This window comes from Cydia fagiglandana, chromosome 15 (assembly GCF_963556715.1).
Source record: "Cydia fagiglandana chromosome 15, ilCydFagi1.1, whole genome shotgun sequence".
NCBI classification, from domain to species: domain Eukaryota; kingdom Metazoa; phylum Arthropoda; class Insecta; order Lepidoptera; family Tortricidae; genus Cydia; species Cydia fagiglandana.
In genome coordinates, this window is record NC_085946.1 from 4,138,598 (window position 1) to 4,163,870 (window position 25,273).

A 25,273-nucleotide genomic window follows, 5' to 3' on the forward strand; every position below is an offset into this window, starting at 1 on the left:
CTTTTCCAGATAGGGTTAAGGATTATTAATGGCCTTTTAATACTTTAAAGGGTTATTCAGGCCTATCAGTTCTTTTTAGTTTTGTAACCGGAGTTTTATATTGCACACATTTTAAAAAAATCGAGTTCAGAGTTATAATTTGTATTACACCTTCCTTTTTAGGGTTCCGTACCCAAAGGGTAAAACGGGACCCTATTACTAAGACTTCGCTGTCCGTCCGTCCGTCCGTCCGTCCGTCCGTCCGTTCGTCCGTCCGTCCGTCTGTCACCAGGCTGTATCTTACGAACCGTGATAGCTAGACAGTTGAAATTTTCACAGATGATGTATTTCTGTTGCCGCTATAACAACAAATACTAAAAACAGAATAAAATAAAGATTTAAATTGGGCTCCCATACAACAAACGTGATTTTTGACCAAAGTTAAGCAACGTCGGGAGGGGTCAGTACTTGGATGGGTGACCGTTTTTTTTTTGCTTTTTTTTTGTTTTTTTTTTGCATTATGGTACGGAACCCTTCGTGCGCGAGTCCGACTCGCACTTGCCCGGTTTTTTTTTAATTTTGAAAGGAAATCGCGGATTGCAGATGTTCAATTTTGGCGACCGGACTATGGAGATTTTTATTATCGTTATCTATAGTAGAACCTCCTGCTTTTTGAAAGTTAGTTAAAAATGTAGGCTTCTCCCGTTATTTAACATCACATTTATTTTATCAAAATTACCTTAGTAGTTTCAACGCTACGATTGATGCACATGAAAGCAACATAAAACCACATATTATTAAAATAATAACCCTTCCTTTTGTTTAAAAAACTGAACCTTTTACTAAAATATCCACAAAGGTCACGGCACTACTGGTCATTATACCAAGTCAAATGTATAACTCAAAATATTTATAACAGCCACTGAAGAACTAGTTCGAATGTGAAACTAGTTCCTCGTGGATACGGTCAACTATTGAACGAATTTCCGTTGCGGTTACGGCTGTTATGCTCAAAGCTTCAGTCTTATCGAAAGGCAAGGATGCTGTTAATTCAGCCCATAAACTGGAGTAATCAACGCAGCGACATCTATCGAACATGTAATCAAAGTTCTGAAGTGCGCCATCTTGCTCGCGGTTTGAGGATGATGTATTGCGATACGGCGATGAGGGTAACAGGGCTATACATATTTTGATACGGTATCGTCTGCGTTAATTAAAGGAAGAGTTTTATACGTAGGTATGTATTTGGTACGAGGTCAAATTTCTTCCTCCTTCCTTCCTTCTAATATTTAGGGGAAAATGGATAAATTATATTGTTATTTGAGACTATAGGTATCAGGAGTGTCAAGTAAAGTCAAATGTAACACGCGTCACGCACTCTCTTTCGACAGTTTACAAAAATATATAAATGGTAGGTATAGATGCAGGTGTACACATCTATACCGGGTGTGGCCTGCAATATGAGCAAAAAATTAAACTTTTAAAAATAACGTGGTTTGATTTTAAATACACTTTCAAGTTAATTCTAAGACGCAATGTATTGCGAATTTTGTTATGTTTAAGGCGTGACAAGCAACGTCAATTCAATCACAATGATATGGCGTGGCGATGGCATCCATTGAAGGGAATATTTATTTTGTATGAAAAATAGGGAGTCTAAATACTTCATAATTTTTAAAAGTTGTTGAAATAAAGTGTCACCGTTTGAGGAGCACAATCTATGCTTTAATTATTTGCTCGTGTTACAGGCCACACCCGGTATATAGATACTATTGATGCTGACTGCAACTGTACCTACCATTTATACCACTACCATTTCTACTATTACCATACCATATACCATTTCTACCATTTTACCTATACCTTTAGGTATTTAAATAAAAGTAAACAAATAATTTGTACATTTTCAGATAGTTATAACATTTATTGGCTAACCAACAAAATACAAAACCACCTGGATCTGTCACTCTGACTCTGGACTTTAGCCTATATTATTTGATCAACTTTACATTTGAGGATAGATTTTGTTGTATATACTTGGCTATTGTTGATAGTGATGATGAATGTAAGATTCGTTTCGTCCTGACACTCAATTCCATTATGAAACCTAACAGCAAGCTTACGCCCCCAGAGGCGGTTATCACACTGATGCGATTCGCACGTCTCCCCGATGTGCGATCGGGATGTCTCTATAATACGCGAATAGCGTTGTCTCGCTCAAACATCGGAGCTACGTGCCAATCGCGTCCAGTCTAGGGTTGCCATACGTCCGGATTTGTCCGGACATGTCAAGATTTTTGACCCTTTGTCCGGATTGCGGCCGGACTTGGCAAGTGTCTGGATTTTTAGGAATGACCTTTTAAAAAAAATGTTCACGTGATATACTGCGTAACGAATGCGATACGGGGTCGGGCAGAGGGAAAAGGAAAGGTAGATCCACGATACAGTACACCGCAGAGAGCAGTGCGCCGCCGGGGCGTCGTTCAAGCAATGTCCGGATTTTTAGGGTGATGTCAGGATTTTTATCAGGACATTTAATTCTTCCATATGGCAACCCTAGTCCAGTCTGATAAGTTGATAACCGCCTTTATGAAGCCAGCGTCACGAGCAATGGGCCGAAATATTTGGGATATTAGTCAGACTTATCGGAGTTTATCCACTTACGTACTTTCAGTGCTCTAAGTGATAGTTCTACGCTATTAATCATTACATTATACGGTCTTTTCGATATTTTCTCCTCGTTTAACGGTTAAATTGACCTTGGCATGAGATTTATTACTTCCAATCGCCATTCCTAGAAGAAGAATAATTAGTTATTTGAGCGTTTCTTTAATTTTTTGCCACTTTTGTGTTATTTCTAGTCAGAGTCACAAACTCTCTCGATCCTAATGGGATAAAAAATGTCCTAGAGTTTTTTTTCCTATTGTGTTACCATTTCCCCATATACTTTGTATGGCGGTAACAAAAAGGTAAGTTTGAAAAATGTATGGAAATTTTTGGACAGTTTTTTTCTCCTATAAGGATGAAAAGGGCTCGCGATCCTGACAAGAATACAAAAGTGGCAAAAAAGGGCACAATAATTATGTAAAAATGGCAAAAAGTAAAAGAAAACGCTCATTTACCAAACATTATTATTAAGGGTTCAAATAATAAGTAGGTGCTTACTTGATAGCTACCTCAATCATGCTTGACACTTGACATTGCTGACTGAGACTTTATACCATGGAATAGAAGACAACACACAACTTAACAAATTTACATTTCATTTCACATGACGACCGGTCTGGCCTAGTGGGTAGTGACCCTGCCTATGAAGCCGATGGTCCCGGGTTCGAATCCTGGTAAGGGCATTTATTTGTATTATGATACAGATATTTGTTCCTGTGTCATGCTTGTTTTCTATGTATTTAAGTATCTATACATATAATAAAGCTGTAGAGGGTAGAAAGTCTGTACATGGAAGATATTTGAAAAAAAGTTGGCTGGGGATACTTAGAATCGATAACAGAACACGTTTCAACAGTTTTTAGAATTTTTGTCTGTTTATCTGTTTGTCTGTTTATCTGTTTATCTGTTTGTCTGTTTATTTGAACGCGCATCACGTGAAAACGGCTGAACGGATTTTGATGCAAACTTTACTAATCTATCGAGAAAATCTCCGGCCAGGTTATAGGCTATAAAAACTCAACCCCTAAAAGGGGGGGTAGCCACAACACTCGCTTGATTTAAATTTGCCCCTGAATCTTATGGCGCTACTTAGGAAGGAGGGGCAAACTTTTTTCAAATATGTGCTACCACTATTGAGTACCCTGGTAAACTAACAGATGGCGCTGAATTTAATACAAGTGACATGAATAGCCACCGAGGAAGGTTTTTGCCAAATTAACTCTAAGTTTAGATGAGGAGGTACGGACAGTACGGACATGGACAACAAATTTAATTGAATAATTATGTCGATTTAAAAATATACAACAAAATTAAACGACAGTAAATTAATTACCCCTCATTGCAGTGACATCTTTTTCACGACTACCCAAAAAAAAGTGAGAGAGAGTGTATTGTGTTTTCAGCGTTCGTGTTGTATGTAGGTATATATTTATTTATCTGGGTTTCACTCTCTCTCACTCTTTTGCGGTTCGGCGTTAAGTTCTATGCGAGGCCTTCTGCCTTACGGCAAAGTTGATCTTCTGCCTTAATTACACTTGGGCGTGGATCCAAGCTTTCCTCTTTCGCAGCTGGGCCTACTGCCTTGCTCACACTTCGCCAATTCAATTCTCTTGGTCAATTACAAGCTCTGCTTTCTTGCATCTTTTATGCATGAAAACAACCTCGCTGAAATCCTTAAATATCGAGCCCTATGCGAAGCTAGGCTGGTAGAAAACTGTCCCATCCCTTCTTTGTATGAAATCCTGGATTCGCGCCTGGTTGGGACTAAAAGTAAAATTGCGTATATCGAAAAATTTTCGCGCTCGCTTCGCTCGCGTTTTTAATATCTTTCTAAATTATGATAAAGGTGACATTCGGGTGGCGACTACAGCAGCATTACTCTGTTACAACGTTACTGCTGCAGCACTGTCAATTTTCGTGATAAAATGATGTGACTGATTTCCATACTAAAAGTAAAAATGTACAACCGTCTATCAAATTGCGTTTTTATATCGAAAAATTTTAAATTACATTCTAACCTAAGATATGATAAAGGTGACATTCGGGTGGCGACTGCAGCAGCATTAGGTACTCTGTTGCAACATTACTGCTGCGGCACTGTCAATTATCGAGATAAAATAATGTGACTGATTTCCATTCTCAGCTGTGATGCGGCAATGAACTGCACTCAATTTACCAAAAATAATAATGTAAACTTAATGACCTTAGGGAGAGGGGGCACCATGGTCTAGAAATGCTTAGGGCATTAAAATATCTTAATCCGGCACTGCTTCGGAGTTAACCCGACGTACGTGTCGCGCTGTACGCGTTCCAAAGCCGGGCGCCTTCGGCGCCCTCATACTAAAAGAATCTGGCGTAGCCCGACAACGTGGCGCGCTGCACGCGGTCCAAAGCCAGGCGAATTTGACTTTCTCATACTAAAAGAGACGTACGTGACACGCTGTATGGTTACCAAAGCCGGGCGCCTTCAGTGCCCTCAAACTCAAAGAGTCGGGCGTAGACCGATGTACTTGACACACCGTGCGTGTTCCAAAGCCGGGCGCCTTCGGCGCCCTCATACTCAAAGCGTCGGGAGTAGACCGACGTACGTGCTGACACGCTGTACGCGTTCTAAAGCAGGGCGCCTTCGGCGCCCTCATACTAAAAGTCAGGCGTAGACCGACGTACGTGACACGCTGTACGCATTCCAAAGCCGGGCGCCTCCGGCGCCCTCATACTCAGTGCGTCGGGCGTAACGTACGCGTTTCAAAGCTGGGCGTCTTCGGCGCCCTCATACTATAAGAGTCGGGCGTAGACCGACGTACGTGACACGCTGTACGCTTGCCAAAGTTGGGCGCCGAAGGCACCCTCATACTCAAAGCGTCGGGCTACGCCCGATGCACGTGGCACGCTGTACGCGTTCCAAAGCCGGGCGCCTTCGGCGCCATCATACTAAAAGTGTCGGGCGTAGACCGACGTACGTAATACGCTGTACGCGTTCCAAAGCCGGGCGCCTCCCTCATACTCAAAGCGTCGGGCGTAACCCGACGTACGTGACACGCTGTACGCTTGCCAAAGTCGGGAGCCGAAGGCACCTTCATACTCAAAGCATCGGGCTAAGCCCGACGCACGTGGCGCGCTGAATGCGGTCCAAAGCTAGGCGACTTCGACTTTCTCATACTAAAAGCGTCGAGCGTAGTTGGACTACTACAAATCGCGCTCTAAAAAGTATGAAACAATAAGATAGAATTATTTTAAAAAATTATCATGCAGGAAATTATAAATGTTATAATTTTTTGAATAAAAAATACAGCGTAATGTAATTTACAATTTTTTATATATTTAGCAGCTTACTGACACAAACCGAATTCTACGCGGGCGGAGCCGCGGGCACAGCTAGTTATACATATATATCATTGTCTGAGTACCCACAATACAAGCCTTCTTGAGCTTACCGTGGGGCTTAGTCAATTTGTGTAAAAATGTCCTATAATATTTATTTATTTATTATTTATTATGTAAAACTACTTAACAAATTGCAAATTTTGATTAAAACGGTATTTTACTATGTACATTTTAATCAACCTCAGAAAGGTTTTACCTACTGACGATATCTTATTAAATATTGTGTCGTTTATGATTTTCGCATTATCAAATACCTACCTACTCAACGCAATGTAGGTACCTACCTTTTCGGTCTCGATCGGTATATGCTCTCAAAAAGCCATTTGAAAAATTTTCCGTCAATACTGATGTAACATGAAACAGTGGCATTTTAAACTGTTAAACTATTTCTTTTACTTTAGTTTATTTTATTTCAAGTCGATTTTTTCCTGTTACGAGTAAAGATTATATCCCATTAATTCAACCCTTCCCTAAGACCTTTTTTTATCCACTCACTATCCATATAAATTGAACCGCCGCCGTAAATCAGGGCAAGATGTTGCGATAGCTCCAACTACGGCGAAGATACAAATCTCCCGTCATCAGTTCCTAAGCCGTGGAACACACGGGGCAGCAACGCGGTCGGCAGAGCGCGAACTTGTCTTGGCCTTTTCTTGGTTGAAGCCTTAAGTATGCCCTTGAACAGCTAATATGTTATAGGCTTCATATAGCGGAAGCAGTTATAAAGTTGACCCAAAATGTTTTTATTAAGCTATGAGCTTCATCACATATGTTCCTTGAGTAATTCTAAGCATTTCAAGCCTGGGAGCCAATAAGAAATGTGTGTCTACTCGGATTTGTAATGGATTCAAACTTTCAACCCCTTTTTAACCCTGTTAGGGGATGAATTTTACAAAACGCTGAAATTACTTTTCCTGTCTTTTAATAATATCCCCAAATACAAAGATTCAAGTCCCGCGTTCGAAAATTTTTTTGATATCCATACAAACTTTCAACTCCTTTTTCACCACCTTAGGGGATGAATTTTCAAAAACGCTGAAATTAGTTTTCTTGTATTTTAATAATATATCGTTTTACGAAGTTTCAAATTCCTAGCTTAAAATAAAACTTGAACCCCATACAAACTTTCATCCCCTTTTTAAACCCCTTAGGGGTTGAATTTCTCAAAATCGCTTCTTATCTCTTGTACACTTTATAAATGTAATCTAGTGTGCAAATTTCAACTTTCTATCTTTTGTAGTTTCGGCTCCGCGTAGCAAAAATCTCCAACCAAATTTTTCACCTTTTTACGTTTTTCTTGTAAAATTACTATGAAATTGAAAAAACAAATATCAGCAATGAATTCTACCCCCCTTATTCATAAACGTTTGCTAAAGTTGACAAGCCGATAATAATCGTTTGTCCCTTTCCATCATACCAATACGTCGGAAAGGGACAAACGATTATTATCGGCTTGTCAACTTTAGCAAACGTTTATGAATAGGGGGGTTAGTCTTTGGTTTATACGAAAATGATACCAAACTTGCCCTAGTACCCACCAGGATCAGAGTAGATTTTTTTTAAAGATGACGGATGGCGGCCGTCTTTGTACCCCACCCTCCCCCCCACTTCAGGCTAGAAATGCTTAGAATTACTCAAATATCAGATGTAATGAAGCTCATAGCTTAATAAAAAATTTTTGGGTCATGTATGGCAGCGTTTCATAACTGACTCCAGTAATAAGTAAGGTGTCTACGCCCAGTACCGTCTTTACCATAAGGGCACACGGGGCCCGTGCCCAGGGCCCCCATCCTCAGGGGGCCACGAAGGACAGACAGCAGTATATTTGATTACCTACCCATAATACCTAAATAGAAGATCATAATAGAAAAATGTTAGTTTAATTTTTTTTACTTTCCAAAAGGGCTCCAAATTCTTAAGTGCCCCGGGGCCCCAGCATAGTTTAATACGGCCCTGTCTACGCCAAATAAGGCCCAATTCTTAAGGGGCCCACAGATTACCAGTTCGCCAGACTATATCAGCCTGTCAATAAAATTAATCACAAAAGGTGAACCGAACACCTGACAGGCTGATACCGTCCGGCAAACTGGTAAGGCTTTAAGCTTGGCTACTTCCTGATTTCATACTTTTATAAGTTAGTTGAATGGGTTCACATTTTGCGTCCATGATTGCTAGTAATCATAGACAAAAGTTCATATTAAACATAAGAAACCTTACTTTGAGGCATCAAAATGATGTCTAAATGATGTCTGTTGCGCGTGAATTTAGCTCATATAGTTGGTCAAACCAATTTGTCAGTCAATAAGAACCAGGAAAACTATACTCATCCTTTTGTTTTCTGTCCATGGTTGAAATAAGACAGTCCTTTGACAATCTTTACTTGTCCGTAGATGTAATGGCACTACTTAATGGCGCAAGCGAAACGCACGTCGCACGGGCGGGGCGACTGACATCATTTAGACATAATTTTGATATTAAATTGTAACTTTGAACTGGCCTCCCCTCCGGTTCACTTACGCCGGGTTGGTCTGTGACTTACAGTCAAAGTATCGAAACAGTGTACCGCACCGCTCCGTGTGTCACCCGTCTATGTAAGTCGTAGTTAACAAGTTGCGTCCCGGCGGAGTTTGATGCTGCTGTGCTTGTAATTGATCGATTGTCCAATCTAACATATGTGCTCTGTTGTTTAATGCTACATTACGTGTGTCGTCCCTCCAATCCGGAGACAAATGTTTCGTAAATTGTTTTGTCCCCTAGAATTTGGCGTCCGTTCGGTTCCTCTCACCCATTTCAGCTGCTGCTTTAGAGCTCCGTCCGCTAACTGACAATCACTTGCGCTTCGCCATCGAATCGCTTTGTGTCTATCACTCTTCCTTGGTGTGACTGTGACAGTTGCGTTTCGTTCGCTACGTAGCGTTAGCAATTGGCGTGTTGTCTACGAGGGCTCCGCTTTCCGGCATACTCTACTCTACTTCGCATCCGTCCGTTTTCGTCTTTTTTCTTGACCTGAAGATTTACTAGCTTCTACTCGTGACTTCGTCTGCGTAAAATAAGTACTTCCATAGCAAGTTCCTCCCCCCCTTTCTCCCCATTAAGGGATGACTTTTGGAGTAAACACTATCCTATGTCCTTTCCTGGGACTCCAACTATCTCAAGATCCTCAACACTATATTTCAACTGTATCAGTTCAGCGGCTTGAGCGTGAAGAGACAACAGATAGAAGGATACTGTGTACCGAAGTGTCATTAATATTGTGCCGATTCGTTTTTAGTGTAGCTGATATACTTACTTTACTTTTTAAAACGAACAGATCCGTAGTCGAGGAAGTTTTAAAACTTCCTACTTAAAGTAAAATCCGCACCACGGCTTGCCGCGGCATTATGCTGAGTAGGGGGTCCTATTCTGAGGTTCAAAGTTGATGATATATGAATCAATAATATCATTAACCAATATCAAATGAGACTATGTGCCAAAATTATCTATCATTCTCTAATCGAGGCGTCGCCAGCTGATGGGGAGGAGTTGATATGTGGTTGACGTGACCATTGACCAATGACCAAGGGGTGAGAAAGGGTTACCTATACATTTAGTAACTAATTTTATTCTCTCCCCCTACCACCCCCAACGGTTCAACCATGACATTGCCGGCGGCGGCGGCAACCAAAGGTGGCAACGAAAGGTCCGAACGTTGTATCCTGCTCCAAGCTATAACAACTTTCCAACACTCTATAGCAATCTGAATAGCTCCAGCATGGATATGATGGTCGTTATTGTCTACGTGACAGCGTGATAAAACGGTATCCGTCACTTTCTATCCCGCGGCGTTAAAAAGTGACAGTTATTTTATCACGTGGATAAAGCCATCCATAATACGCCGGCAGGAACCTCGAACACGAATTCGATTACATATCAAAGAGCGTTCAGGCGTAAACTCGAATAGCTCCGGCTTAAACAAAGCCAACGAGGCTTCGGAGGAAATGCTCTTTTCATTTTTCTAGTGGACGAAGCTTTGGTAGGGATATTGTAGGTATAACTTTTACCTGGACCCCGTTTTTAAAGTGACTTTAAAAACGTTTTTTAAGTACATTTTTCTAGAACTCGGGCAAAAAATCGGTTTGATGGTTGAGCGGCAAATTTCAGTAACGGTGTAATTGCTCTTACAGTAACTACAGGAGTTATTGCGGGCGTTTTTTTTTTTAGCCCACTTTGGTGTCTTACTGCTGGGCACAGGCCTCCCCTCATTTTCTCTACTCGACCCTGTCATCGACATTTTTTTCGGCATTTTTTTTGGCATTTTTTCGGCACAAAATGGAAAACGATTTTTCTTGTGAGATAATTTAAATGGAGAGGCTCTTTGTATGTTTGTTTGAGCAAATTAATGTTACTACATATTTATGTCCAGAACGGATCGACCGATTTAGTTGCAGTGTTCCATCGGCGGTGATTTTTGCATAATATTTAAGGTTTAAAGGTACCACTTGACGCTGTTATATGTTTCTCGGTGTTTTTAAACATTAAATTTAGTTTTGATTTCATACAAAAATGACAATTCTGTTAAGAGGGTGCTTCTCTGGGCACAACGATCAATATAAATCGAAACTTTTGGCAATTTCTCAAGAGTGTATTTGATGTATTATGTCATACGTTTTCCTCAATATCATAAGTCTATGCATATAAACAAAACGCATGTTTTTGCGACCCAGTGACCCCGTTCCCGGCATCGACAAGGAAGTTACTTATCAGCTTAGCAGATATTTTGTTTTCAAAGGAAATTTAATGAAACATAAACACAAACGTTACACATAATTGGACGGGTAACTCGCGTTTTTCCTCATGTCTAAAATTGCCCGATTCAATCTATAAAGTTGTATTAAAAGCGGTTTGTATTAGCTCTTTGTTCCTTATGCTGGGTGTTATTTTTAAACTTTTGGACGCCAATGGCCGATATATCCGCACCGCAGGTTCAACGCCAAAGACTGATTAATCGATCATAGACCACAGAGCAACATAGATAGAGTGCATATGCATAAAGTTCAATTTCAATTTTGACACTTCGGTGAAGTGGCGTCCGCGTGACAGCTTTTGTGTTTGACACGGCGTCGAAAAGGTTAAAGTAACGGCCTGGTTCTAATTTTTGACGGATCTTAAGGGGCCCACAGATTACCAGTTCGCTGGACGATATCAGGCTGTCAGTTGTTCGGAGCGTTTAACTCATAGGCCGATATCGTACGACGGACTGATAATCAGTGGGCCCCTTAATATCCTTCAAAAATTTACTAAAAATACGACATAGATCGGATATCTACGTCAGTGTCAAAAGTGACGTTTATCCAAACAAAAACGTCACCTTTGACCCTGATGTATCTGTTTGAATAAGTTGCTTAGTTACCAATACCAATTACCAATCATTTATTTACGTATTTGACAGTATATATGTACATTCCATGATGAACTACTGTTACCTAGTTTGCGATTGTAACAGCGCCATCTTTGGTGAAATTAAGACATTAAACTATATCGGCTCGAACATACTCCCGCCTAAATGACAGAATGTCATTTCTTAATAAAACAAACATTACTAAAGTAACTAAAACAAAAAATCTTCTCTTCGATAGCTCGTGTGTATACTGTCTTCACATCATGCATCATCATCATCTGTATCACTTCCACCTTTCTTTTACCAGATTTAGAAACTCAGCCTGCCAGGGCTTCCAGAGACAAATTCTCAAATTTGGAAGGAGGAGGCTATTAGGGGATTGTCTAATGACCATGAATCGGATGTTAGATGAACTTCGAATCTTCCTCTCTCTTTGTCTTACTCTCTGTTTTCTCTCACCCATAACAATCTCAGTAGACCTCCAGCGGTTTGACGCCATCTCTTCTTTTATGACTCCTTTCTCGTATAATTCTTCTCTTGTCTCTCCTGCCATATGGTTCTTTATCTCCTTCTCTCTGGATATTATCTTCTTTGACATGTGGTAAAACTCATCTCTTAAGTATCTACATGCCAATGAAAGATCGATCTCTTTGCACGTCTTCGTTAATCTCTTCTATTATCTCTCGTTTATACTCTGGTTTGAAATCTCTTCTCATCTCTGTAGCTATTTTAGCTTTTTGCTTCGATTTTGCTCTCGTTTGAACTCTATCTTGCTTGAACGCTTGCTTATTTTCTATCTCGTAGTTTATGGTTTCTGACTCTTTGGATTGGTAAGGTGTACTTTGGTATTCTCTCCGCAACAACGAATGATGGCTTTTGCTTGTTACTTCTTGAAACTCTTTTTTTAGACTTAGTGAATGATTCTGCTCGCATAATTCTGGTTTATATACTGGTATCGTGTGAAATGACTGTGACTTAACTGTGACTTCTGATTGCACATTGACTTCCTCTTTTGTGTACGTATTTGTAGGCTCGAATGAATGGGTTGTTTCTAACATGGGTGGTAAATTGAAAATACTCAAGGTCTTTGCTTCTTCTTCCCATCGCTCTAGGACATCTGTTATATCAGCTATCAACCCAATATACACTTCCTCGCACTCGAAATAGATGTTTTTCTTAAAATACTGTAAAGCGTCTTGTTCCGCCAGCTTCACTTGCTTCACTATTAATCTATGGTTTGCCGAGAATCTGCTCCAGTATTCTTGCAAAGATTCTAGTCTGGTTTTGATGTGACCGATCGTAAGTTTCTTGTTTGATAAATTTTTGAAATTTTCTCTAGCTTTTAATATTCTATCATACGTAAATTCTTGTTCCACGATTAAATCTTGCAATACTTCAGACATCTTGATGTTTAGCTTTTTTAAAAACTAACTGAAATCTCAACTTGAAATAGATATCTGAAACTTGAACAAGAACATGGTAGGTAGGTGGTACCTAACTCATTTGCGCTTTTAGGATTAATTCACAAACATTCTCTTGCTTGGCTAACAAACTCGGTAATTCTTGAGACATTTTGAACCATTTTTCGTGAAAAACTAGGAAAATTCACACTGATATCATGCTTTGTTTTTGTTTGACATGGAAAAAATTTGACGCGTTCTATTGTTCTTCTGTTTCTCAAACCTTATTATTCCAACTTAATAAAATCTAATCTTGTAAATAGCACTGATTTATAGCGGCGAATTTTCTGTGTTTACTCGTAGGTCTAAATATATATTTTATTTATCTTATCTTCCCGAAATCTCTAATTTTAATTTTGTAATTTTTATGACAATTTTGACTGACGGCTTCTCGGAATATTTCTAAATGTTCTAACTCACTGACACTAAAGTTCGATTTTAGATTCTATTGTACTGTAATTAAAGTTCACTTTTGAATGCACTGTCTATGTCACTTAAGTCACTTCACTTCTCAACTCGAAGGACCACTTTGTTTGAATAAGTTGCTTAGTTACCAATACCAATTACCAATCATTTATTTACGTATTTGACAGTATATATGTACATTCCATGATGAACTACTGTTACCTAGTTTGCGATTCCCATATAACCATTCCAGTCGCAGAATCATCAAAGTAGTAACTAAATGTCAGGTGTGTCGTAACAGAGTCCACACAATGTGTCTAGAATTGTTTCGAAACAAAGTGTCGTCGCCGTGTGTACACTTTTCCGTAACAAGGTGTCGACACATTTGTGTGAACTTTGCGTGCGGTTTGCGACTAAATCTGACAGCAAATTTGTGACAGCAAATGTCAATATAAAATACCTCTTGAAAACCAAGGTTTGTCAAACTACTATTAGTGTCTCTTATGCTCGTAATTCTAGTAAGTCATCATGGGCGATGCAAATGATAATAATCGACCAAAACCATATAAACACCCAACACCCGTCAACCTTTTACAGAAAAGTTTTTAAAGAAATGCAATAAGCTACTTAGGTCAGCCAACGAATGCTCCAAAAAGTTGTAGAGGGAAATGCTCGGAACACAATTTTTGACTCCGTAACTTGGTTTTGACGAGTTAGGAGGTGAACATATCAAAAGTCCCCGGCCGTAGCCCTTGAGCGGGGGGAAGAGAGGGGGCTTTGAAGGTCCCATTTTCCGGTTTTTCGATTATATCTCGGAAACTATGCATCTTAGCGACATGGCCACTTATACAAAATGAAAGTTAATTTAATTTGTTACAAGTTTATTCAGTCAATTTTTTCGATATGTTGAATAGTTTTTGAGATATCCGCTCTTGAAAGTTTATTTATTAGGGCTCTCAATTTTATCTTGATATATCTACATCAGTGAAGGTGCTAGGCCGTGTATGGTATCGTTTTCGTATAAATCTGGGTTGCTGAATCCATTTAAGGTATCACATTGACACCATTCCACAAAATTAAAAAAAATCTTTTTAGGGTTCCGTACCTCAAAAGCAAAAAACGGAACGGACGGACGGTGCGTCTGTATGTCTGTCCGTCTGAATACACAAAATAGTTCTTTACCTATAGATGACAGGAAAACCTATTAGAAATGTGCAGTCAAGCGCGAGTCGGACTTAATGTACGGAACCTTTAATACGCGAGTCCGACTCGCACTTGGCCGGTTTTTTTTAAACTCCTCTTGACGCTTAGCCGCTGAACCGATTTCGTTGAAATTTGGTATAGAAATAGTTTGCGTCCCGGAACAGGGCTATAACCGCGAAAATCGAAGTTCGCAATTTGCGGGCATTTTTCTCTGTCACTCTAATTACGCCTTCATTGGAGTAAAAGAGAAAGATCCCCGCAATTTGCGAATTTCGGTTTTCGGTAGCCGCTCAGGACATACGATAGATCTTATAACCAAAATCATCTTTTGAAGGTGTGAAAAGTGGCGTGGAAATTTGTACGGGAAATCAATAACCGCTGAACCGATTTATAGTAAATTTGGGATGGTCTACATCTTTGATTTAGTTAAAAATGATAAAAAACACATGACTTCAAACCTAAACTTAAACAGTATTAACTTCAAGAAGTCAATTCTGAATTCCCCCCTACACCTCATTTCACACCTTTAAAGGATGATTTTTGAGATAACTTATTATGTCCTGTCTCGGGACTAAAATATATGTGTACTAAATTTAAATTAAAACTGTTCAGCAGTTTAAGCGTGAAGAGGAGTTTAAAAGAAAGTAAGTTTATATGTTTTTACTTTGGAATGGTGTCAATGTGATACCATAACTAAATTTGGTACTGCGAATTTATACGAAAACGATACCAAACATGGCCTCGTAGCTTTACTGTTGTAGAAGTCAAAATAAAATTGAGAGCCCTAAATTCTTATTACTTGACCAAACTTGTGTAGAAGGAAAAGGAAAAATAAAAGTCTTCGGCAGGAATATAAGACACAAATATAATTTTTTTTTTGCGTTACTATTTCAATCATCAAATATAAACATACCTTGATTATAGTGAGATCCTCATAGATAAACAAAAACATTTACTTAAAAAATTACAAGGTCGAAATGTCACGGAACTTGTGAGAGTAATATGTGAAAAATAAAAACTTTTATGACAATTTAAGAAGCATCCAATTGCGTCGAGGAATCATCTGTATTTTTGCTTGTTTCATTACCTCCTCGCTTCTTTTTTTGTCCTTTGTATTCTGTAGCAATTTGTTAGATCTGAAAATAAAGATAAGTTGCGTCGTCACGGATGTCGATTTATAGGTTTTAGGGAGTGCAGAATTCGAAAACGATGATCATTTTATAATACAAGATGGCGGCTACGTATTTTGTCATAAAAGTCGTCATGAATATCGTTTTATAGGTTTTAGGAAGTGCCGATTTCGAAAATGATGACCAGTTTGGAATCCAAGATGTGTGCCGTGCACTTTGTCATAAAAGTCGTCATGGATATCGTTTTATAGGTTTTAGGGAGTGCAGAATTCGAAAATGATGACCATTTTTGATTCCAAGAGGTCTGCCGTGCACTTTGTCATATAAGCCGTCATAGATGTTGATTTATAGGTGTTAGAAAGAGCAGATTTCGAAAATGATGACCATGACCAACAAAACGACATCCATGTCGACTTTTAACATAGTGCATGGCCGCCATTTTGGATTCCAAAATAGTAATTATTTTCGAAATCTGCGCTCCCTAAAACCTATAAAACGACAGCCATGACGAATTTTATGACATACTGCATGGCCGCCATTTTGGATTCCAAAATGGTCATCATTTTCGAAATCAGGGCCCCCTAAAACCTATAAAACGACACCCATGACAACTTTTATGACATAGTGCATGGCCGCCATTTTGGATTCCAAAATGGTCATCATTTTCGAAATCAGGGCCCCCTAAAACCTATAAAACGACACCCATGACAACTTTAATGACATAGTGCATGGCCGCCATTTTGGTTTCCAAAATGGCCATCATTTTCGAAATCTGCGTCCCCTAAAACCTATAAAACGACATCCATGACGACTTTTATGACATAGTGCATGGCCGCCATTTCGGAATCGAAAATGGTTATCGTTTTCGAAATCTGCGCCCCCCAAAACCTATAAAACGACACCCATGACGACTTTTATGACATAGTGCATGGCCGCCATTCTGGATTCCAAAATGGTCATCATTTTCGAAAGCGGGGCCCCCTAAAACCTATAAAACGACATCCATGACGACTTTTATGACAGTGCATGGCCGCCATCTTGGAATCCAAAATGGTCATCGTTTTCGAAATCTGCGCCCCCTAAAACCTATAAAACGACATCCATGACGACTTTTATGACATAGTGCATGGCCGCCATTTTGGATTCCAAAATGGTCATCATTTTCGAAATCTGCGCCCCCCAAAACCTATAAAACGACACCCATGACGACTTTTATGACATAGTGCATGGCCGCCATCTTGGAATCCAAAATGGTCATCATTTTCGAAATCAGGGCCCCCTAAAACCTATAAAACGACACCCATGACCACTTTTATGACATAGTGCATGGCCGCCATTTTTGATTCCAAAATGGCCATCATTTTCGAAATCTGCGTCCCCTAAAACCTATAAAACGACATCCATGACGACTTTTATGACATAGTGCATGGCCGCCATTTTGGAATCGAAAATGGTTATCGTTTTCGAAATCTGCGCCCCCCAAAACCTATAAAACGACACCCATGACGACTTTTATGACATAGTGCATGGATTCCAAAATGGTCATCATTTTCGAAATCGGCACTCCCTAAAACCTATAAATCGACACCCATCTCGACTTTTATGACAAAGTGTTTGGCTACCATCTGCATGCAAGACGTTTCTATTATTTTTACGTACAAAAATGGCCCCCTGTCAAGTTCCAACCGAGATTTAATCGATAATTTATTCGATTAATATTCAGATTAATTCAATTCCAGTCTATGTTAGGTCGACTAAACTAATCGCGATTAAAATTTGAGGATTAACTTTTTTTATTCCATTAATTAGTCGAATAAACAGTTAATCTATTGAGTCCCATCTCTGACCACGGCATTTTTACACTTTGAGAATATCTGAAAACAAATGAACACAAGGAGCCATTTTGCAAATCCAGTAACTTTGTTATTACTTTTGACAGCGCGTGTCATGTGTCTACACAGAGTCGACACAAAGTCGAAACATTTGCGACTACTTTGTGACTGCAATATTTCTCAGCCTTAAACCATATTTATACATCATAATTAACAAGTTTCGTAGTATTTCTGTTATTTAAGTATAGTATACGCATCGAAGTACTAAAAATGCATCAAATAATATATTTATGAACACAGGCACTGAGAAGTAAACAATTTCATTTCCGGCTAAATTAAAACAATGTGGTGGCGCGTTGATTATATTACACTTAGTTTATCAAATCACTCGAGCAGTTTAATTCCCCATAATAATTTAAGTCCTGTTGTAATATAAATGCAAACAATATATAATTACGTCTTGTAATCCGTTTTAGAGATGGCGTATTAATGTCACTTATTTTTATTTAACTATTTTTCCATCTGACAGTTTCCATTTGACAGGAACAAAATGAACGAATGAACGAATGATTTTGGCATAAAGTAGTCGCAAACTAGTAACAATGTGTGCACACGGCGACCACACTTTATGTCACTTTGTGTCATGTGTCGACCCTTCCCCATTTCTGGTAACTGTGTCGACACGGCGACGACTCTGCGACTGGAATTGTGACCGAAACAGACGGTGTCGACACAAGATGTGTCTACACCGCGTCGTAACGGCGACTGGAAATGGTTGTATGGGTTGTAACAGCGCCATCTTTGGTGAAATTAAGACATTAAACTATATCGGCTCGAACAGTATCCGATCGTAAGAGTGACATTCCATTTCCAACTGCAGCTGCAATACTGTTCATTTTACTATGGAAATTGACACTGACAGCGACGCGTTTCTATAGTAAAATGAACAGTATTGCAGCTGCAGTTGGAAATGGAATGTCACTTTAAGTTATATTGTCAATACATTCCATAGAAGTAACCTTTTTCTAAAATGTGTTAACCCGGTTATAAAACTTATAAATTTTATTGAGCATGCCTAGCCTACCTACTCATATTAGCTCTACCTATTAACTAGGTCCTATAGTCGCACCCAACAAAGTCTGCAGCACATTTGATAGCCCACGCAGTGTAAGTGTTAAGTATACGTCATAATTTCATAGAAGTTTGACGTTTAAAATGACACTTGCACTGCGTGGGCTATCAAAATCGCTACAGACTTTTTACGGTCTGACCCTAGGTGTATATTATTTTACTTCAAATGAATAACTACCTATCCGCTGTACATTTTAGGTAGGTACGTAGGTACCGACCTACTCAACCCGTATTTCGTTGAAAAGCTAAAATAGTTAAGGCTCATCTAAAAGCATATTAATTACATTCGTGCTAATGCAATGAAACAGGCCAATTTGCGTTCACGTGAATAGTCTCTAATCACGGTTAATCACTATGTGTAATGAAATCGACTCGTTATTAATTAGTTAATTACTTACCCTCACATTGTATTACGGCAAAATAGGATAATAATCAAATTAGATCATAGTAATAGTAATAATAGTTATTCAACATCAATAGTAAGGCCGCAAATATATGTGACACGCTCTTATGGCTAGGATTTAACCATGTGCAGCTTAAAAAAATTGGATACATTAAACTTTTTAATAAAATTACTTTTGATTATTTATATTATATTAAAAGCATGAGACTTAATTGCGGGGCTTATGTTTTACATAAATCTTACCAAAACTAGATGTATGAAAAAAATTGATTTTGTATTATCAATTTGAAGTCACCCTGTATTTTGTTTTACTTTTATTTTAATTAGTTACTTAGATATACAAAGTTACAACTCACTAATTCATTAGAACTATGCACCAATTAACATCAGTTCACTCAAGCTAATTAAAAAGATGTCTTTAAACAAGAAAATATAGCATTTACTCAATCAGTGTATTTTTCACAAAAGACACCAAACAAAGGTAACTTTATTTAATTAATTATATTCTATTTGTTGTTTGTTGTTTCAGTAATATTAACTCTGCACTTTGATCGAGTACTCGTTACCTATGATAAAAGCTGTGCATTTATTGCAGAAATTTGCTGATGAAACTATAAATACTCATCTTGCAGGTGTTTTTTACGGTATTTTTTATCAAAATTTATGATTTTAATTAATACACGTAAGTACTACGTTTTCGTTAAAATGAAAAATATCTTTTACCGGCGGCTTTTTATTTTTCAAAAACTAATGTGAAAGTTACATTTTATCCACAAGGATAGCAAAGAAGCTAATTTCCTCATATTGGCTAGTGGTATGAGGTAACCTAAGTTGAATGGTGTGAGGAATAAATATTCTTTGTCAAATTTAATTACTAGCAAAAACAAGATATTTCGATAAATTAATTTTAACATCGAACAGGAACCGGTGTTTTCACTTTAAGAGAATTAGCCAGGCCCAATTAATCGTAATCGGCTTACGCACAAATCTACATACGTTGAATATATATACTAAACTAGTTTCTATTACAGACATTTATATAACAAAACGTAACATATGCAAATATTACCCTCACTGGAGTATAAGCGATATCATGGTCACATTTTTTATCATCTCTCCTGTCATGCATCACTTTTTCTCACTTACATATTTGTTAGAATGTGACAAATGATAAAGAGCCGACCATCTTTAGCCCTACAAGTGAATTATGGATATCTTAGGCACTTGTCCCACCAAGCCGATTAACTATCGGCGATTTTCTCGCCCAAGAAACGAACAAAAGATTAGGATCCTGTGTAAGTAAAAGAGACACATATATTAATAGTTCATCGCTGGCTGTTCACACTGCCGGCGAGAACACTCGCTCTACTAGTTGTCGCCGCGATAAGATAAAACTAGCTCAGCGGTACTCGCTCGGCGATGCTCGCTTCGTAGTTAGAACTCAAGCTGCGAGACCAATCAGTCTGCGTGTTCGGCTACGCTGCACCGCCCGAGCGAGTGACGCGAGTAATAGCCCGTCGCACTCGAACACTCGCCTATAGCCGAGCGACAAAACTATTAGAGCTAACACTCGCTTTTCGCCGCTCGCCCACTCGTTTCTAGTTTATCGTTCTACTCGCTTATCGCTCATCGTCGGCGGTGGGACAAGTGCCTTAATCCACGTGATAAAATTAGTATCACTTTTTAACGGCACGTGATTGAAAGAGACGGATACTGTTTTTATCACGCTGTCATGTCGACAAAATTAATACAACCATCATATCCGTAATTGGTCACCATATACCATACAACTCACCGGGTGTCACATTAGCGTTGCCGAAGATTTACTAATAGGGTATACGAGGAATTATTCGAACCAAGGACCATCGGCTTCATAGGCAGAGTCACTAAGTCACTAGTGTCACAACCATACTAACTACCTAAGCCAGACCGGTCGTCAAAGCCATCTTACTCTTACATGTCTTTAGTACGGGGTAGCGTTGAAAATGTCGGAAAAAATCAAATGATTTTTTCGAGAATTTATGAAATTTTCGTTTTTTTTCGTTTTTTTCGGATTTTTAAAGAAAAAAAACCGGGCTAGTGCGAGTCGGACTCGCGCACGAAGGGTTCCGTACCATAATGCAAAAAAAAAATCAAAAAAAAAAGCAAAAAAAAAACGGTCACCCATCCAAGTATTGACCACTCCCGACCTTGCTTAACATTGGTCAAAAATCACGTTTGTTGTATGGGAGCCCCATTTAAATCTTTATTTTATTCTGTTTTTATTATTTGTTGTTATAGCGGCAACAGAAATACATCATCTGTGAAAATTTCAACTGTCTAGCTATCACGGTTCGTGAGATACAGCCTGGTGACAGACGGACGGACGGACGGACGGACAGCGAAGTCTTAGTAATAGGGTCCCGTTTTACCCTTTGGGTACGGAACCCTAAAAAACCAACCGACTGATAAACGTAATGACACACTGTGACAACTGAACTGAACTGACACTGACACCGATCCGATGTCAAATGTCACCAGTATTGAGAAAAATAACCGATTGAAACCTGTTTAAATCGTTTTATTAAAACAAAACAAAAATAAAAAAAAATAAAAAAAAAATTAAAGCGGTAAACCTCATGGTTTTTTTTCCGTAAAAATCCGAAAAAAACGAGGCGTTTGGAAAGAAACGGGATTTTTTCCGGAAATTTTCAACGCTAGTACGGGGACAACACAATCTACAGAGTATCAGTGCTATTCAATTATGTGGTCTAAGGTAGGTAAAGTGTTTCAATTGGTAGGAAAGTTCGTTCTCCTCTCGTGCTGCACCCTCGCAACGCTCAATATTCCACTTTTTGAAACACAAGCATACGCTACCTATATTATTTTTGCAATATTTTTATTTTATTAGCATGAGGTAAACAGCTGCTCTCTTGTTAAACAAATAACCATCGTCCGTTAAAGTAAAATTCCTGTACTGAGGATATAGCGAAAATATAGTCTGCCAAAAAACGAAAAAAAAATTAAAAAATAAATATAACGCCACATTCACAGTATTGATACAATTTGTTTGTTTTTGTATAAATATTCCGTTTCAATAGCTAATAATTAAAAATTTCGTCACAGGACCAATTGGAAAGCCAAAAGAGGAAAATTAATTCGAACACTATTTGTACGTAGTTCACAACTATCCTACATAAATTACTCATGCTAGTCCTAACGATCAATGTTATGTATACTATACCTTATTACGAAGGAGTAAGGTGCAAAATGGTTGATATATCTGACGTCCAACGTTTGTCAAATTATTCACAGATGGTGCCCAAACTGTTGGAGCAGCTATGCGCTGTCTTCATATATCCCTGTTACAGTGTACCTGCTACTAGTCACTCATATTAATATAGATATAGCTTAGTTTGAATTTTGAACCAATATTCTATGAAATACGGGTTCGGTCCGAGGTCCGAGTAAATAGCTTTTACCACATATTTCAAACGGCATGTGAATAAACAATCCGGCGTATTCTTTTAATAACAGGTTATGAATTAGATCTGCGGTGTCAAAAGTGAAGATTCTGGTTGAACATTATAGTAAGCCATTAATTATTTTACATTTCTAATTAGAAATGAATATCTTAATAGTTCTACTATGTACTAAGATATTTTTGTAAGTACACCGTGCATTATGTACACGTGGCATTTAGGTCGCGCGGTCGCGCCATCGCCACGGTAATTTCAAAATGGATAACTGACAGCGAAGTACTTAATGCGACATTTTATGATTAGGATTTAGGATAAAATCGAGTGTTATGTCTATGGCTTATTGTTATTACAATTTGTCGAATATTTCATTAAAGAATATTCATAGTCATTCTCTTCTCATTCTAGATATTTATGTAGGGAGCATAAAAACGTGTATTGTACAAAAACGGCAAAGGGCTGGTTTTGCTCTCTCAAGTTCCAAAATATTTGTAACCCGACCGTACGATAGGTACTTAAAAGTTTATCTACGCGAGAGTTAAGTTTATCACTCATAAGGTGACATAACGCGCACACATCACACACTTTATGTCAGTCGTTGGCAGGAACGGGTACTAACGTTTTAGGAGAAAACTTTCTGACGTAACACACAAAAAGACCATTCCAAACAAGAGATTTTGATACAAAATAAAACAAGCTTTTATTAAATACTTATAATAAAAAAACTCTCATACATTTACGTGCAAATGTTTGAAATGGCGTAATCTACAATTAATTGGTTGTAATGTAAACTACTACATGAATTCGCGATTTCACTTTCGATTTGGTTCATCAGCGTTTGTTATTTACATAGTTTGTATGACATACTTTGCGTTCCATCGCCGCTCCACGCCGCAACTCATCTCAAACGCATTATTAAATCGAGCAGTGGACAGCACTCGAGTGAATAGTGTCGAAAGTATTCCAGAATCGTGGTACCAATTAGAAAACTGGAATACTTGCACTAATTATGAGCATAATTGGAGGGTTTTTCAAGCGCAACAAGAACATCTAGTTCTATTCTTATAAAAATCCGAACAAGTGCGAGTCAGACTTGTCCACCGAGGGTTTCGTACTTTTTTAGTATTTATTGTTATAGCGGCAACAGAATTATAATTACCTATCTGTGAAAATTTCAACTGCCTATCGGTCACGGTTCATGAGATACAGCCTGGTGACTGACAGACAGACGGACAGACGGACAGTGGAGTCTTAGTAATAGGGTCCCGGCTTTACCCTTTGGGTATGAAACCCTAAAAACTATGACCATTATGGTTAGCTAACCTCCCACTATATACCTACTCCAAAGTCGTAATTATCTAAGAACGACTTTTTAATGTCGAAATATAAATTATATCGTCCCGCTCCACTACTACTAATATCCTTGCTAATTAAAACCACAGACTAGAACTCAGTATAGTAACTCGCGAACTAATCACGGCACGCTGACGGGGAGGAACATTTGCGGATCTCCCAATTTCGGCTCGAAACGAATGTTCACTTTTGTGTCTCCGTCGCCCACCTCCAGGAAACTGTTCCAGTCTACCATCCAGTAGAACCCATTTTTTCTTGGCGGCGGGAGTTCGGAGTCCCCTGGCTTCTCAGGGGCAGCGCCGCCGAACGACTCTTCCAAGTCAGATATCGATGCACCCGAATCTGTGTCTGCTGAAGACGCTGCGTTATCTGACACTCCTGAATCGTTTTTTAGATCAGTAGCAGCAGTCGTCGGGGCTTCTGCTTCTTCAGTGCTATTCGCCTGTCTTTTACTCTGTTCACTTCCGAGGACAGTCTTCGTGTCTTCGACCGGGCTGGGTCCTTGTCCTAACGGTATCACCTTCATTGAATCGTAATCATAGGGCTCGAGAAGTGGTAGCGGGTCACTATTAGAAGACTTCGTTTTGCGACTCTTTGGCATATCTAAGGGCAGATCAACTTGCTGAGATTCAGATGTATCTAACTCAAAAAGTGGTTCTGGACGCAGTGGTTCGTATAAATAATTGCTTAAAGCCTGATTTCTGGTGGCGGCTGATGAATTGAAATCTGTACTGGGCGATATTAGATCGTAAGTTAGTAATATATTCTCTGGAAGTTGAACTGTTCCATCTACAATTTTTGCTGGAGGCAAGGGTTTGAATCCATCAAGAGGCAGTAAGAAATGATCATTCCCTGAATTACTTTTTATTCCATGGGAGTCAAGGAAAGCTTGTAATTCAGCAGGAAAATCTTGTATGTTTTCCAATGCCAAATCATGATTATTCTTCAAAGTCTGCTCTAGTTTTTTATTTTTGAGTTCTTTGGGGTTAGGTTTCGGAGTCGTTTTGGGGAGGGCTACGACTTCTGTCCTGGGAGGTCTGGTGTATAGCTCCTGTAAAGACGAACCGTCTCTCGGCGTATATGGTAATACGACAGTTAGGGTTGGTTGGGCTTTGGTTGTACTTTCGACTGTAGTTTTAGTCGGGCCTGTAGCTGACACATAGCTTTCCCTTTCATCTGGTACAAGATTGTCTTTGACATCCGGTGTTATAGTTGTTGGCGCAGGACTTATTTCATTTTCTTTTGAACTCGGAGTTGTTGTCGTAGATTTTTCTGTACTAGTTTGCTCACTAGAAGTGGAGGTGCTCTTAGCGTCTTCAGCCCTGATGTCGTTGAGCAGTTCCAGGATCTCTTGCCTCGTGAGGCGCGGCAGCTGTGCGTTGGCCTGCAGGATGCTCTGTACTTGTAGAACTGTCTTCTCCACGTCCACGGCTGGACGCGCAGCGATCGCCACTATGCTGGTTATTAACAAAAGCAGCTTCATTATCTGTA

General features: G+C 39.0%; 1 protein-coding gene and 1 long non-coding RNA gene across 2 annotated transcripts in view; both read right to left on the minus strand.

The window, feature by feature from the left end:
- The window catches only part of LOC134671277 (uncharacterized), a 280,075-nt gene that overhangs the window by 141,509 nt on the left and 113,293 nt on the right, over positions 1-25,273 (minus strand). The gene's annotated exons all lie outside the window — the stretch shown is intronic.
- LOC134671193 (uncharacterized) overlaps positions 23,754-25,273 on the minus strand; it is a 32,696-nt gene continuing 31,176 nt past the window's right edge. The window contains exon 2 of the mRNA XM_063528979.1: positions 23,754-25,268. Within this exon, the coding sequence (XP_063385049.1) occupies positions 23,904-25,265 (1,362 nt within the window). The 5' untranslated portion in view covers positions 25,266-25,268 and the 3' untranslated portion in view covers positions 23,754-23,903. The remainder of the gene's footprint in view (positions 25,269-25,273) is intronic.